Source organism: Watersipora subatra, chromosome 4 (assembly GCF_963576615.1).
Source record: "Watersipora subatra chromosome 4, tzWatSuba1.1, whole genome shotgun sequence".
NCBI classification, from domain to species: domain Eukaryota; kingdom Metazoa; phylum Bryozoa; class Gymnolaemata; order Cheilostomatida; family Watersiporidae; genus Watersipora; species Watersipora subatra.
In genome coordinates this window covers 42,670,738-42,688,245 of record NC_088711.1, presented here as the reverse complement: position 1 = coordinate 42,688,245, position 17,508 = coordinate 42,670,738, and the positions used below count along the sequence as shown (strand labels likewise).

Below are 17,508 nucleotides of genomic sequence, written 5' to 3'. Positions count from 1 at the left end.
TCAAGGAGTTCAAAGCACCATCTATTTTCCACTATCACAATGTTGGAGCAAGTGAATACAAAGATGGTGAAGGCAATGTGGATGTGGTACCAACTGTAGCATTTTCAACCAAAGTTGATGGAGAGGAAGTTCAAGGAACTTTAACGATGCCTTCGAGATGTGCCCTTTCGTTGAAAGAAAATTGTCCGGGTATCATTATATACAAGGGGCTAGTAACATCTCACAATACTCGCGAATACTACGATGTAGTAGTCATGGGACATGAAGAAGCAAGCAGATTTTACGAGAGTTCGGTACAATGCAAAAAGGATCCTTCTATCTCACTTATTTCCGATGACGATGAGTGATTGATGAACAACTCGATACAAACTTCGTTTTAAAGAATGTACATGAACATTTTCTTATATATATTCAATGTTTCATTTATACTATATTATCTTTATTCTGACTTATCTACTTGTACACTTCGTTTTAAAGAATGTACATGAACATTTTCTTATATATATTCAATGTTTCATTTATACTATATTATCTTTATTGTGACTTATCTACTTGTACATTTCATATATTTCAAGTTAAACATAAACTATTTTATTTTTATTGAAACGAAATGATGATGGAAATAATGAATAATACATATAAATATATCTTTTAAAGTGAATAATTTTGTAATAAAACTGATCTTTCATTCAACATATATAAAAAACCGAAAATAAAAATCCTTAAAATTCTTAACCATTCAAGAGCTTCAACATTACAAAAACATCAAATCTTCAAAAAAAAAAAACTTTGTACATAAACACTTTCTCATATATATTCAACGTTCTCAAATATATAACATTCTCCACTTTGCACATAAACACTTTCTCATATATATTCCATGTTTCAAATATATAACATTCTCCGGAAAATCAACCCCTCGGTGTCCCAGATATTAACCCCCTCACTCATCCGCTAGGTAATCTCTCGCTCTCCTCGATAATCCGCGAGATCCACTCCGGAAAACCATCCAGCCCTCGATGTCCCAGATATTCACCCCCACTATTCCACCGATAATCGGCGACGATTCGCCCGACTAATCCGCGACGATTCCCCCGACTAATCCCGCGATAATCCGCGTTCAATCGGATGACTCATCCCCCGCTAATCCGATGACTCATCCACAGATAATCCGCCGATTACGCCAGGAGCGGATCCGTAACCCCTCGAATTCAACCCCCTACTCTACACCACAATTTCCCCCCAAACCCCAACATCTCATTCAACTCCACACGATTCAATCTACACCCCTAGCCAATTTAATTCACAACCCCCTTTTTCTATCCCCCCGCTGGATCCGTCACTTTTGTGTGTAGATCTGCTCTCTATATACTACTTACGAGCTTAATGCGTTCCGAGACTGAGCTCGTATGTGAATATATTCGCATGTTGGTGCAATTTATTTATATATCGAACAATTAAATATATATTGCTTGGTTTCCATACTCTAAAAATGCAAATAAAACACTCAAAACAAGATATTGTAACAGAAAGAAGATGTTGGTTATTGTCATAATTTACCACATGCTTTCAAAAAGCAACAATTAAAAAATAATACAAGGAAATGTGATTATTTAAAATGTAAAATTAAATACATACAATAGCAGCTAATGCTAGCATTTGCGAGGGAGGGAGATATAAGTTATCCTTCATTACAACAGTTGTCTTTGATAAATTTGAATTTTATCAATGTCTTAAAAGACAAACTCAGAAGCAAACCTAAAAGCAAACTTTTATTTTTAACTTGACGTAATTAAAATTTCTTCGGCGTTCGTAGTTTAAAGTTTCTTGCTGGTTGGCTAATTTTTCCTTTGTTTTGCTTTCCCTACTAGCCGGCCGTCTTAAAATAAATCTATCTAAATACGTTCGCCTTTGTCGCCCTTTCAACTTGTTGCGATTAGGACGAACACAGGTGTCGTCACAAAGGATTAATGCACGACCACTAGCCAATTTGTCCGAATGTCTATTTTTCTAGTTTTGATAGATAGCACCGGCCTTTTCACGTAGCATCGTTTCAGTTACGCTGTCACCGAACAATTGTTTATATTTTATCCAATTAAATGCCTGAGCAGTCTCTCCATCAGCGGTCGTGAAGGTCGTGAAGATGGCTATTTGCCCCCCTCTCCTATCCCCCTTCTCTCTTTTTCCTTTCTCACTTCTTCTTTGGAGAAGGGGAAAAGAGAGAATGGGGATAGGAGAGGGTTGCAAATAAAGCCCTGATGGCTCATGATTTGTGTGCAACAATTCATAGCTTTTATAGTTTTAATCTATGGTGGTTATCAGATATTATCACAGAATTGCTTTAGTTTACTGGATTATGTATCCAAGAAAGTTTTTATGTGAAAATAAATGTAATTTTGTTACCTTCTTCTCATTAGATTCATTGTAAACAGCAGTGCAGTCAAGCGTGAGGTACAATACAGTGACGTTACGTCGTGCTATTTAAGTCTGACAAGGCAACTGATGGGAATAGCTATTATTGGCCAATCTAGGTATATATATCTATGATTACCGTAGACAGGTAATGCAGCTAGTTGATATATAATGAGCTTGCTATCAGTAATGGATAGTACATGTACGTACATCTGTCAGCAGACCTGAAGGTTCCGAGTCGAATTCCAGTGTGAAGCAGATTTTTCATTCTTATAACTTTATCGCTATAACTAGACACACGAATGACAGACCAACAAACGACAAAATCTGAGATTTATATATATATGTAAGATGTATATTATAATATAGCTAACATTTCACAAGTTTATCTTCAAGGTCATTCAATTGAAATGCATGTGAATTTGGAACTGTGAAATTACACAGCATCTGATCATTTGAATTTACCGTAACAATCACTCTTGACCAAGACTAATGGAGCTGAAGGTGTGAACTAAAGGTAGGCATCTAAAAAAGCTTAGCACGAACCCCAATTACTCCCACCGCTTATTAAAGCCACTATAAAAACTGTAAACTCCCATCGGCTTTTCATCGTTATGAAAAGCTGATTACACAAACCGCATTGGCATATCAATGATGATAGCGCAAGGCAGTTTAGACTGACTTTACCACACTTAAATCAACCTTGACCTAGTTTCGACTGTTGAGATTGCAACAATACTATCAACTTCCAAATTGGTGTTGATTTTTTTAATACATATGTATTTCAAAATAGAATGAACAAGCAATAGAGGTAATTGCTTGGTTATAGTTGTGTATTTGGTGTCATATCACTTACTGCTTGGTTGTTACAAAAACATTACAATGTCAAAGAGATAACTTTCAATGCACAAAATATAATATATACTATAAGAAATACCAACAGAGCATGCATATGAAGCTCACAGGCATTAGCTATTAGATAGGGAATCTAGGAGCAGCTAAGTTGACAGTCAGAAGGAAATGTGAATCTTCAGAGGAGATATCAAAGAAATGTGAATCTTCAGAGTAAAATATCTAGGAAATGTGAATCCACAGAGCGAGATGTCAAGGAAACAGGTTAATCGAATTCTCTTCCTGTGAGAAGGAGAGGAGCAACGAGAGTCCAGAGGTAGAGAACAAGGCAGAGCCAGCTAGAAGCAATCTTCACCCACATAGCTGGCAGGCTTGTCTCAAGAGAAATGATGCCTCCCGTATTATACGTAGGTCTGCAATGGACAAAAACAGTAGACTTTATTAGAACAATAACAAGAGTGAATAAATCTTAATCCAAGATGCAAATAAAAAAGTATTTGGAGAGGAATTAGCAATAGAGTATTTACCACTATTTTAGTGTTTTACTACAATATTTACTGTTTTTAAAAAGATGAAACAACGTGTGAAGACTGTAAACCTGATAATGAAGTTCAGTTATGATCAAACTTTAAGTAGATTATACTATCAGTAACTACAGTCATACCTCGACATACGAGTGCCTCAACATAAGAGAAAATCAAGATATGAGCAAAATTTTGAGCAAGCTTCAGCCTTGAGAAGCAAAAAAAACTTTGAGATACGAACTAGTTCTCGATGTGACCATGAAATGGTCTAGTATGTGAAAGGCCACATTTGATATTTCGTTGAATCAATTTGCAAAATGTTTCAAAAAGACCAACTAAAAGTTACACTGAAAGCGAGGCAAAAGGCGCCAAGCCAGGAAAAGATAAGAAAAAACTGAAATGGAGACAAAAGTAGAGTTAAGTTTAGTAAAATATTAAAACTGATCTAAAAGTGTGCATTTACCAAGCTATATTCATAGTTTATGTTACATAGTATCACATAAGTGTAGTGTATCAAACCCGATCCTTTCAGGTCTCACACACTGTCGTTAGCCACTATGTGTGTCTCAAATGTAGAAGCACCATACACTACTGTGCATAAAAATTTTAAAATTTATTACAGATCATAACTAGCAAGTAGGTAGGTTGCTATTAGTTATGTAGTTATTTTACACATGAAATTATGCATCAAGATACCAGCACATTGACATACGAGCTCAGTCCTAGAACACATTAGGCTTGTATGTCGAGGTATGACAGTATAAAAAAAAACTACCCACTTAGTTAATAAGTTATTGGTGTTGCCAATTGCTGTAAGTGTGTAAATTGTACAGGTTATGACCCTTGACTTTATGTATAATCCACCTACCAGATGAGAAATATTCTGCGTTACCAATAAACTGTAGTGTCAAACAACACAGGCTACAGCATATATAAAAAGTGCTCAATGTTTACAGCATATACATGTAGATTGTTAAGATTGTTAGATTTTACATTGTAAATTATTAATGTTTACAGCATATAAATTATTATGCTGATTATGTTCAGATACCAAAGGGTATGCGAAGTGGTCCCAATGCACCTGTAGGCTTGCACTTATTTTAATATTTTAGCAACTAAAACTAATACCAAAAGATTAGATTTCAAAAAGGGGAGTGCTAAATTTTAACAAACCGTATTTTGAAGGTCTTATTTTAGCCTCTGATAGATCCCAGCCAGCAACAACAGAAGATCTACTATAAGTACAGCGACAAAAGACAAATAGAGTGACTTACTGGTACCAGTTTGTCAAGGTCATCATCGCGTAGAAGGAGGCGAGGAAAAACATGAGATGGAAGAATGAGTAGTTGTAGGCAACCTGGTGCTTTTCGTTGTCATAGACATTCAAGCGGCCACCCTCCTTATCCTCATCCTTTTCATCCTCCTTGTCTTCTGCTAAAATTACCTCTTCGTCTCCTTTCATTGTTAGCCGATTAACGTTGCCATGGGAACTGTTTCTTATGCTACAGAGAACACAATGAACATTAAAGTCAACTTCCTGCAAAGTCAAAAGGAAAGAAAGGAAGATATAAAAACACCGTAGTTCTATATTTTATATAACTACCTGTATATAATTTGAATCTATGTTCAAAAACATCGATATAGCTATAACCACAGAAAATGCCTTTGTGAAAACTACTCTCCCCCGTGACGGAACCAACACAAATCGTAAAACTTACTCCAAAACTAATGAAGATACCGTAGACGCTCCTATAAAGTAAACACTCTATAACATAAATTCCATTTGACATAAATAGTTTGTTAAGCTAATAAATTATAAGTATAAGAAATACCATACAATGTAAAGCGTTAAGTCGATGCAAGTTGTCAAATTCGATTTGAATGCTGTGAGTCTAATTGTTAACCTTAAAAACATTGTTTTCTCTCTCTTGCCACGCTTGAGAGTGAAAACGACTTGTAGGAGTATCTTTATTATTACTACTAGTAATCTAGCAGTATAGTCCACTATGAAATCATCAGGTGCGCCGATAAAGCACATAGAATAAGTATGTGAACAATTACCCAGAAGTATCTCTAAACAGTTCATGCGGTGTTGAGTGTCGGTCTAGCAATCTGAATGTCAGTTAGAGTCTCGTTGAGATCAATCTTTTATTCAAGATAGCAGATGGACAGACAGACATTGCTCTAACTATAGTAAATATATACTTTTGTTTGACTTCATTTTAGAGAAACAATATTTTTTGAAGCAGATACTTTGCTATCCATAAAGAAAGTGAGAAAACTGATTTAAATTGACATTGAAGGTGGGTGCTCCCCTTAACTTAGCATAAAATTATAGTCATCATGAACCCTAAACCGAGTGAGAGTTATAAGAGAAAAGTAGTCGATACAAACCAACAATACCGCAGTTACTGGACAGTCAATAAATTAAAAAGTTAAGTTTAGTTGCTTGTTTGAGATGAGCTTGAAATGTATTAGGCAGTTTACATGTAGTTTACGGTTAGTATAAAATTCCTATAGAGCAGAAATCTTATCACATAAAGTGAATATATTACATACAGCTCTATGTATAAGTAGGAATTTTAATCCCAGTGATTAACTGTGTGGTAGTGAAGAGCAGAGCATAATGATCTACAATTGCTAAAATTGAAGCAAAAAGTTTGTAAATCCGTAAGGTTAGTAGTAGATACAATATGTTACTGAATATGTACTTAGGTATTGGTCATACGATAAATAAATACAAGTTTCCCAGCTTTCTCTGTACCCAGTCTATTTCTGATTTTTGAATGGAAAAATCCAAATGTTGAGAATGTTCGCTCAATGCTAGCACTAGAGTTGATTTTTAAAAACACAAAAAACTGAATTCTAACCATTAACTACTTTGACTTGAGCCCTCTAAATAAAATATTAGCTTGCAAACCTAAAGCTTTTGCCGAACATGGAAACCTAAAGCATTTGCCCAAAAGGATTTAATTTTTTTAATTTCTAATTATAAGCAATGCTCTCTCACTAGATAGATTTGAGAAAGTTTTCATGCATTAATAGAGACGATGATTGGATTAGTATGTCACATCGTTTTTATATTTCATCAGTAAAGGGATCATCATATCGCTTGATAAAAGCAATTGAAAATGAAATTCACTAATTCATTTGTCGTGCTAAGATTTCATGTACATGTAGTTGCAACTTGAGCTCTACCACCACCTTACTACTATGTGCTAAAGGAACTTCGACAGCTGACAATTCCATAGAATTGCATTTCTACCACTAAGAGCTTAAAATATTGTTTTTCGAAAAATATAATGAAAAAACCATATAAACCAGTTTTTTGGCTGGTTTAAACCGAGCCAACTCTGATACCACGTGATTTGATATATATGATTTGGTTTGATATATACCACTTCAACAGATATACACCACTCAATGGGTCTATGTATCACCTGATTCGATGCATACCACATGATTTGCTGTACACCACACAAAGAAAGCGCACCTTGAGTAGATGATGGCAGCAAACCAGAGCACAAGAGTTACCACACTAAGAACATCAATCTGAGTGCCTGTCTGAGCCGAAGAAGATGTGGATGTCCCGTTTTTTCCTCCCAGTCGATAGTAGATCTCCGTGAGAGAGGGGTTGCATTCTGCGTACAATATGAGCATACCAAACTTGAGACAAAAACATGAGTCAAGGTCACAGACAGAAAATACACATTGCGATTTCTTGATGCTTTCGGAATCGTTTAACGAAGGTACAGGGAGAAAAATGGAGTATAGACATAACAAACCTGTATCATTGGTAATAGATGACCAGGTGAGATAAGCAATATAGAGAGAGATGATTGCTGGTTGAAGAAGGCCTGACCTCGGATTCGCTGAAAAGAACCAACTCAATGATAACACAATTAGTGCCTATGATAACAAATGGCCACGGGGTCAAGGGAATAGAAAGCTAGGTCACCAACCCCTAATTCAAAATAGTCACCGATATTATAGTCAAGCCTCAGCTAACTGCCATAACATAAAGTCAAACCTCTACTAACAACTGTCATAACATACAGTCACACCTCTACTAACAACTGCCATAACATACAGTCAAACCTCTACTAACAACTGCCATAACATACAGTCAAACCTCTACTAACAACTGCCATAGCATACAGTCAAATCTCTACTAAAAACTGACATAACATACAGTCAAACCTCTACTAACAGCTGCCATAACATACAGTCAAACCTCAACTAACAACTGCCATAACATACAGTCAAACCTCTACTAACAACTGCCATAACATACAGTCAAACCTCAACTAACAACTGCCATAACATACAGTTAAACCTCTACTAACAACTGTCATAACATACAGTCAAACCTCTACTAACAACTGCCATAACATACAGTCAAACCTCTACTAACAACCCATAACACACAGTCAAATCTCTACTAACATGACTTTTTCAACTTGAACAAATGTTTGACTCTAAACCCGAAATAATTTTTAAGCATGACACTCAAGATTTCAAAGGATTGAAGCTTTGTAAATAACAATGAATGTTAAAATAAAAATGTTACAAAAATTCTAAACATAATATAACTATATAAGCTAGGTTAGTTGAAATATTTCCTAGTTGATGAGTAAGCTAGTCTGACAAATCTCTGTAACCACCCCTGCCCATACACTTGAAGAGGTACTCCTAAATTAAAGAAAAGCTCTAGCCACACAGACTGATATAATTATTAGTCATATATACACCTACCTTGCTGTATTGGTGGGAGAATGGCCACAACAGACAATATTATCATGAGAACCAAGTTGACACTGAGGAAAGTGTTGTGAGTCTTACAAGCAGCCGTATCACCCTCCCCCTAAATAAAGACCATCAAATTACCATTACCGCCGAAAGCATATATATTGAGAATAAAAATAAACAACAACGATGCCACCAATTTTGAACATTTAAATTTCTGACAAATCACTGATACCTCAGATGCAAAAGGTCAGAAGCTAACATATAATTTGACTGAGAATTTAACATTCTATTTACGTTTATTATAAAACCAAACTCTACAACTACAGGTCTTGAGATCAAGATTGTGTAAGCATGTCTCTCAAACAGTGTTTGTGCATAAAGTCTTCTCATCAAATGTCTGAATATCTGGGTGAAGAATTATATTACGGAGACTTACGACTGAAGGTACTCCATAGAAGTGGAACATGAGTCCGAAGCCTGTTATGGTTATTGCATAGCAGAGGATTGTGAGGATAAGTAGAGCTGTAACATGAAAGTTTCAAGTTCGGCCTGCTGTCGAAAAACTATGTTAGCGATCATAAGAACTATACTAGCTATCAAAAGAACTATACTAGCTATCATAAGAACTATACTAGCTATCATAAGAACTATACTAGCTATCATAAGAACTATACTAGCTATCATAAGAACTATACTAGCTATCATAAGAACTATACTAGCTATCATAAGAACTATACTAGCTATCATAAGTGATCCTGTAATTATTCAAGTGTGACATACTCAAATAACCCACAGAATAAATCAGAAATTTAAATGAATTGTTAAATAAAAAATATTAAGTATTTCTGAATTCATTACGAGTTGTGACCAGGTAATTGAGTTGTGACCAGGTAACAGAGTTGTGACCAGGTAACAGAGTTGTGACCAGGTAACAGAGTTGTGACCAGGTAATTGAGTTGTGACCAGGTAACAGAGTTGTGACCAGGTAACAGAGTTGTGACCAGGTAACAGAGTTGTGACCAGGTAACTGAGTTGTGACCAGGTAACAGAGTTGTGACCAGGTAATTGAGTTGTGACCAGGTAACAGAGTTGTGACCAGGTAACAGAGTTGTGACCAGGTAACAGAGTTGTGACCAGGTAACTGAGTTGTGACCAGGTAACTGAGTTGTGACCAGGTAACAGAGTTGTGACCAGGTAACAGAGTTATGACCAGGTAATAGAGTTGTGACCAGGTAACAGAGTTATGACCAGGTAACAGAGTTGTGACCAGGTAACTGAGTTATGACCAGGTAACAGAGTTATGACCAGGTAACTGAGTTATGACCAGGTAACTGAGTTGTGACCAGGTAACAGAGTTGTGACCAGGTAACAGAGTTGTGACCAGGTAACAGAGTTATGACCAGGTAACTGAGTTATGATCAAGTAACAGAGTTGTGACCAGGTAAGTGAGTTGCGACCAGGTAACTGAGTTATGATCAAGTAACAGAGTTGCGACCAGGTAACTAAAGCCATATGACAAATGAGTTGTTTCAAATAAGTAGAGACTAATAAAACACAAGAAAATAGAACAGATTAGGTTTTTAATTTTCTGCAAAATTATCTATGTATTACTACATGATTGTACACGGTAAGTTAATACAGCCCATAGCTAATTATGGTACAGTGTTATAACAAGATATTACAATGCATATAGAGGAGAGTGGAGCAAGTTTGGTCAAGGGGAAAGTCGGGTAAGGCCGCATACAAGCTATCATTTTATTGGTTGTTTTAATTCCTTCAGATGAAAAAAATTTCAAAGGCCAGGATTGAAAGGTGAGCAACTTATTCAACATTACTTGTTTTTCCCTCAAATCCAATATTTTCAAGCTAAACTGTTATGGCAGTTTCCCCATGCAAGTATGGTTTAAGATACTGAACTTTTTGTCTATTATGAAGAGTGAAAAACCATCTTCCTACTCTCTGTTCTTGATCAAAGCGGTTGCTTACATCACGCCAGATGATGGGGCCAGTCAGGTTAAAATTGAGCTGAGCAAACGATGCTAATATTTTTGCTTTCAAAATGTTAACTTTTGTTTTTGTATGAATTATAAATATGGTTTGTTTATGTCACGTGTTCTTGAATATATATTTGTAGCATTTGATAAGACTTATAAATTTGCAGATTTATAGCATATTATTTGGTAACATCATTGTGGTCATATAAAGCTTACAATGAAATGAAGATCATAACTCCTCTTCTAATGCACATGAAAAGCCAGTTTTTGCTGCAAACTGTAGCAAACATATCAGTGAGTGCAAAGAGCTTTTCTGCAACCTTGTTAAATATAGTTATAGAATAAAAACATGACTTCACATTTAAAATGAAAAAAAAACTTTAAAAGCTCCAACAAATTGTGACGAAGGCTATAAGATCATCATAGGTTAATTGCAGGCAATACATATCAACTGGTGGAGAAATCAGCTTGTTCGTGCATATTCATTTAGAAATCTATGCCAAGTTGGAGGTAGGTTAGCAAATTTCTTACATCCAAAAAAAGTTAATTTCACACCGCTCGACAAAAACTGCAAAATATAGGCAACATTCGATTTGCTCATGCAAGGGTTAAATTTATTTTCTCAACATTCTGATGAGGTGTTTGAAAAATGCAATGCCACTCTTTATCTGAACATCACCTCTAATAAAGCGCCACTCTGACAGAAGGGTTGACAAATAGAGCGCCATGGCACTCAAACAAAGGTTTTACGGTATATGTATATATATAATGCTATATAAAAATAATAATATATAAAAAAAATATATAAAATAATAATATATAAAAATAATAATAAACCAATACGAATGCTATAAACAAAATGATAAAATGTCTTACATAATCATAACATCAAATATGAGTATGATGGTCGTATGAAAGCTAATAGGTGGTAAGACTTACCAATGTACCAGCAACGAGGATTCTCTGCTTCTTCTGCACGATCAAGCATCTTGTCATTACAAGCATGGGCGAAGTCGACTAGCAGCACAAGCTGAACAAGGATAAAGATGAAGGCTGCTATCATTCCAATAATCATCCACGCTAAAAAGACCATAGAATATCCTCATCAGCGTAAAACCTAACCGATTAGATGATGTCTAGATCAGTATGATCCTACCTGGTAGAGGCAGCGCAAGCACCTATGCCTTATTTGAGCATTTTTAGCAAAGTTCTGGACCATGATCATAACACAAGCATGGGCTACCACTTACTGTATACCTAATTAAGCATTTCCTCACTTTCATCTCATATGAGAGAATAAACAGACAACATTTCGTATTACACAGGAATATTTTCATACAATTTCTCAAGTTTACAATAGTATGAATGCTTGGCTAGACCCATGATTGTAAAAAAGGTTTTGTTGAGATGTTTGATGAACGAGTCTCAAATTCTCAATGAGCTGCCGTATTGACTCTTCTAGTGACATATTGCTACACCGCATACATACAACTAAATATATAATAAAATAAAATGGTTTTACTATATGATTCTTTTTACATAACTGCTGAATTAGCAAGGAATATAATAGCAATTGGTGTAACCAAGCCATAGCTATCAGTGTAACCAAGCAATATCCATCAGTGTAACCAAGCAATAGTCATCAGTGTAACCAAGCAATATCCATCAGTGTAACCAAGCAATAGTCATCAGTGTACCCAAGCAATAGTCATCAGTGTAACCAAGCAATTTCCATCAATGTAACTAAGCAATATCCAACAGTGTAACCAAGCAATATCCATCACTGTAATCAAGCAATATTCCAATATCTATCAATGTAACCAAGCAATATCCATCACTGTAATCAAGCAATATTCCAATATCTATCAATGTAACCAAGCAATATCCATCAAAGTAACCAAGCAATAGGCAACAGTGTAACCAAGCAATTTCCACCAAGCAATAGCCATCGGTGTAACCAAGCAATGCATGAGCAACTAGACCATTTATTGCAAGTTTATGACTACAGAATTACTATTTTTTGTTTATATTGGAATCACATACAGTAATACATTGCATAGTCCAGCCAACTTCATTACTAGGAGTATTACAAAAGTTAATTGTGCTTAATACATTATTTGCTCTCATAAGATATAGCCTGTCGTGTAAGTTAGTGAAAAAATGTCCTTCTTTAGTTTAAGAATGGATTAAAATCATTAGAATTATTTTAAAGGGAAAAATGGCTTTAATATTTGAACAAGCTACTTTTGAAACAGCTTCCTCCAATGAATAATGGTTAACAACCGATGTTTTGCTCTAGTACAATTAGGGCATCCTGTGTCTCACCGCATACAGTACATTGTATTTAGAAAAACATTCATACGTACGCTTGGCCATTTGATCCCAGGGGAGAAAGAATCCACCAATAATTCCACCAAGAAAAGCCAACACCTTGAAGAACCAGAACCTGACAATAAAATAATTAGCATAAAAACATTGCAAAAACTACTGCTGGTGAAATAGAGAAACTTTTCAACAACTACGCTACCACCTGTGCCAACCATTCACCCAAACAATTTCAGAATTATTGTGTACATACTTATTCTCTGCGCTTAATTGGCACCCATGATGATCTCTCACAGCACACCGGACTACCAGGTTACTAATAACAATATAATATTAAAAATAAAAACTGTGTTTATAACTCCTCTTTGCTTTGCGCATCCAAACAAGTGAGAGATTATCAATATACGAGACTTAAAACAATACTATCATATTCGTAATAAACATCCACACTAGATAAAATGGACAAAGGACAAAGAGGTACACGAGCTGATAACAGTAAACACTCTTGCTACTTCCATGGAACACTCACCCATTGTGAATTTTAGCGCGGGGATCCTTGGACGACTTGACGCAAATAGTGAGCACAGCCATGAATCCAAAGAAACAAGCCATACCGAAGCAGATCGCATACACAGCCCTGTAGCCAACTATGAGCTGACAACTGCTTATGATTCCTTTGTTGATGCCAGCATCGTCAAATGTTGGAATACCGGTCTTGACAACATCACCACAAAGCTTGGGTATCTAAATAACAGAAGATGCGTATGTATTCTCACCAATCATATCATTTACCATCCATCCTTTATACCATATTTATATTTAATATATATATAGAACCACATAAAAGTATCCATCCTAGCAGCATAGATCTAACATAAAAGTATCCATTCTAACAGCATAGATCTAAAATAAAAGTATCCATCCTAACAGCATAGATCTAACATAAAAGTATCCATCCTAGCAGCATAGATCTAACATAAAAGTATCCATCCTAGCGGCATAGATCTAACATAAAAGTATCCATCCTAACAGCATAGATCTAACATAAAAGTATCCATTCTAACAGCATAGATCTAAAATAAAAGTATCCATCCTAGCAGCATAGATCTAACATAAAAGTATCCATCCTAACAGCATAGATCTAACATAAAAGTATCCATCCTAACAGCATAGATCTAACATAAAAGTATCCATCCTAACAGCATAGATCTAACATAAAAGTATCCATCCTAACAGCATAGATTTAACATAAAAGTATCCATCCTAGCAGCATAGATCTAACATAAAAGTATCCATTCTAACAGCATAGATCTAAAATAAAAGTATCCATCCTAACAGCATAGATCTAACATAAAAGTATCCATCCTAGCAGCATAGATCTAACATAAAAGTATCCATCCTAGCGGCATAGATCTAACATAAAAGTATCCATCCTAACAGCATAGATCTAACATAAAAGTATCCATTCTAACAGCATAGATCTAAAATAAAAGTATCCATCCTAGCAGCATAGATCTAACATAAAAGTATCCATCCTAACAGCATAGATCTAACATAAAAGTATCCATCCTAACAGCATAGATCTAACATAAAAGTATCCATCCTAACAGCATAGATCTAACATAAAAGTATCCATCCTAACAGCATAGATTTAACATAAAAGTATCCATCCTAGCAGCATAGATCTAACATAAAAGTATCCATTCTAACAGCATAGATCTAAAATAAAAGTATCCATCCTAACAGCATAGATCTAACATAAAAGTATCCATCCTAACAGCATAGATCTAACATAAAAGTATCCATCCTAGCGGCATAGATCTAACATAAAAGTATCCATCCTAACAGCATAGATCTAACATAAAACCTTAACCATTGAGTTAAAGACAAAGATTATACGACACATACCATTTATGGGAATCTTTTCTGCCATCTTGCATGAAGGATTGAGTAAGCCTTTTGTTACCAGACAACATTATATTTACTAATAAAAACATTCAAAAGAAATGACAATTAAATTAGTATTAAAAAAACAATAATAATGAAAGGAATAAAAAACCTCAGAAATTATTATCCAATAGGAGTACCTTTTCCAGTAATTGTTCCACTTGAGGAATAAGGAGAATACAGGAGAGGCTGACTCCAAGCAGAAGTAAGAGCGCATAGACAATCCTTGAGCTTGTGGAGTTCTTGCATGACGGACAACACTTGCAGCACAGACCACAGGCTGTCGTGCCAAAACAGCAAGCCAACTAAAAAAGGACACAGTGTAACAGTCAAAATTGTCTGAAAAATGAATACGAAATATCATTTGAAAGATAAACCAACACACACAAAAGCAGCATAAAGACTAAAGATATAGTAATTTTTACAACATTTACAGCAAAAAATAGAACTTTAAGCAAAACTATACATACTCTTGCCCAGGATTTCTTGTTAATTAAAATGGTGTTAAGAAACAATTTTATAAAGAAACATGTAGGCTATGAGAAATAATTTATATCATTTAACATGAACATAATACCGTTATAAAAGTAGTGAAGAATATGATACCACAGAACTCTGAAGGTTCAAATTTAATAATGCATTTGCAAATATTCATGTTGAGAAGCATGATTGGAGAGATATAGACATAATGTTAAATTTTCCAGTAAAGCACAAAAACACAATTCGTTTTTTTCAATTAAATCAACATAAATTGCAAACTTCTATAGTTACGCATGCGAACAAGAGTGATAAGTTATTTTATTGGTTTGAGGTGAGCTAAACACTTGAAAATACGCTCTTGTAACTTGTTCTAGAATAAAATTTATAGAGTATTGACGGTTGCATAAGTTCTCTATGAATTGTCTAAATGTATTTTCTTCAGAATTCTTTGTACATCTTATTGCACATGCAAAGTTGAATTTTGATATTGCATTTGTCTTAAGTTAGTCGCTGCAACCTTGAGCACACCTAGTAAACAAACGTAATGTGTATAGCTTACCTACATGTTTGAAACCCGGACAAAATTGTTTTCAAGAAAAGGTAGTGCTGAAAAGGAAGAATTTACGTCAAGACACAAGCTATATAAGCTAATAGTATGCTGATATGTAGACATGTTTTATACCACCTTGTATATTTTTTACACGTTAAACCATCTAGGAGATGAGAGATGTGCCTCAGACAAATGCCAGCATAAACAATTTTAAGTGACCGAGAAGCAAACCCTGGTGCAAAAAGCAAATCAAGGAGATGATCAGCGAGATTGGTTCAAACTTGAAAACGTGTTGCTGCTTTGAACAGCAAAATGGATGATATGGAAAATTGTATGCAACAACACTCCGAAGCAGCACTGAAGGTGCTCAGAAGTGTATCGAGATCAACTCCAGTGCTAGAAACTTAATAGCCAAAATCATTCAACCAAGCCAAGCAAAGAGCAGGAAAAACAACGTCATACTCTATGGCATCCAAACAGAAGATGGTAAGAACGTTTTTGAGCAAGCAACTGCGATGCTTGAACAAAGGAGTTTCATACCCACTAAGAAACCAATCAAGACAACATGTCTCCAAACCTTGAAAGCTATTAAACCAATCAAACTAGAATTTTCTGATGAAGAAGCTAAATGGTAGTTCTTATTTAAGAGGATAAATACTACACACGAGACGCTAAGCTGAAAATTTTTTGCAAGCTTGATAAAAGTAAGGAAGTTAAAAATCAACAGTATGCGTGAAAACAACAAATCAAACAGAAGAAATCAGAAAAAACGGAGAACAGCATGCAGTACCATCTCAGAAACATGGAAATCCAAACGAAATCTACAAGACAGGATGAGCCTATGCCAGTCTGAATGAAACATAAATACGAATCTAGCGTTAGAAAACCTGACCTAAAATTGTTTATGTTGACATTCATCTGAGGCACGTCCCTTACACCCCTAGGTGGTTTAATTCCAAGAAATCTGTGAAGTAATATGAGGTCAGGTTTCCAAAAAAGCGAAAGTTACTTACCTCGTAGATTTCTTCACGTTAAACCACGTAATGGTGTAAAAGACTTGCCTCAGATAAATACCAGCATACACAATATCAGAACATGTTTTCAAAAGCTAGATTAATCGTTAGCATTTATTCAGACCAGTACAGACAAGCTCAGCCCAATGATACACAGCCCCCTGTATATCATTGCTCGGCCTATCTTGTAAAAATCATTATCAGCTCGAAGTGGTAACGACAGAATAACTAAACTTAAGAAAACAGCGTAAGAATAATACTTACGCTTCCTAAAATTCCGACGCCACAACACATCTGGTTGTTATAAGTGCAAAGTTATATTAGTTATAAAACAAGTGTAAGAGGGTAAGGATACGAAAATGGATGATAGTTCTGTTTACTAATTTGTGCACTATTTTAGCGTCTACAATGTTGTCGAAACTAAATATTAAATGTTGCTCATATCCGACGTAAATTACAGTTGCGATAAAAGACTATGTGTCAGATGATCATGACCATGGCTCTGAAGTCAGCCATGAACACGGATGAATAGCATGATTCATATAAATTTCATTACTCACATTTATTCCTACGTCTATTGGTTTGTTAATTGCTTTAGCCTCAGAATTTTGCGTTTGGGAGAATTCTGAATCGGGTCAAAGCAATATTTGATTTAATGAGAG

The 17,508-nt window shown here is 35.3% G+C and overlaps 1 protein-coding gene across 1 annotated transcript; it reads right to left on the bottom strand.

The window, feature by feature from the left end:
* Positions 1-3,177: 3,177 nt before the first annotated feature.
* On the bottom strand, positions 3,178-17,233 carry LOC137395199 (serine incorporator 1-like). The gene is made up of 11 exons (XM_068082038.1): positions 17,111-17,233; positions 14,944-15,108; positions 13,386-13,600; positions 12,898-12,977; positions 11,471-11,611; positions 8,974-9,059; positions 8,544-8,652; positions 7,574-7,660; positions 7,282-7,429; positions 5,063-5,290; positions 3,178-3,677 (listed from the first exon to the last, which is right to left on the bottom strand). Exons 1-11 carry the CDS (start codon positions 17,138-17,140, stop codon positions 3,530-3,532), a joined length of 1,437 nt encoding a protein of 478 aa, XP_067938139.1. The 5' UTR covers positions 17,141-17,233; the 3' UTR covers positions 3,178-3,529.
* Between the last annotated feature and the right edge of the window lie 275 nt (positions 17,234-17,508).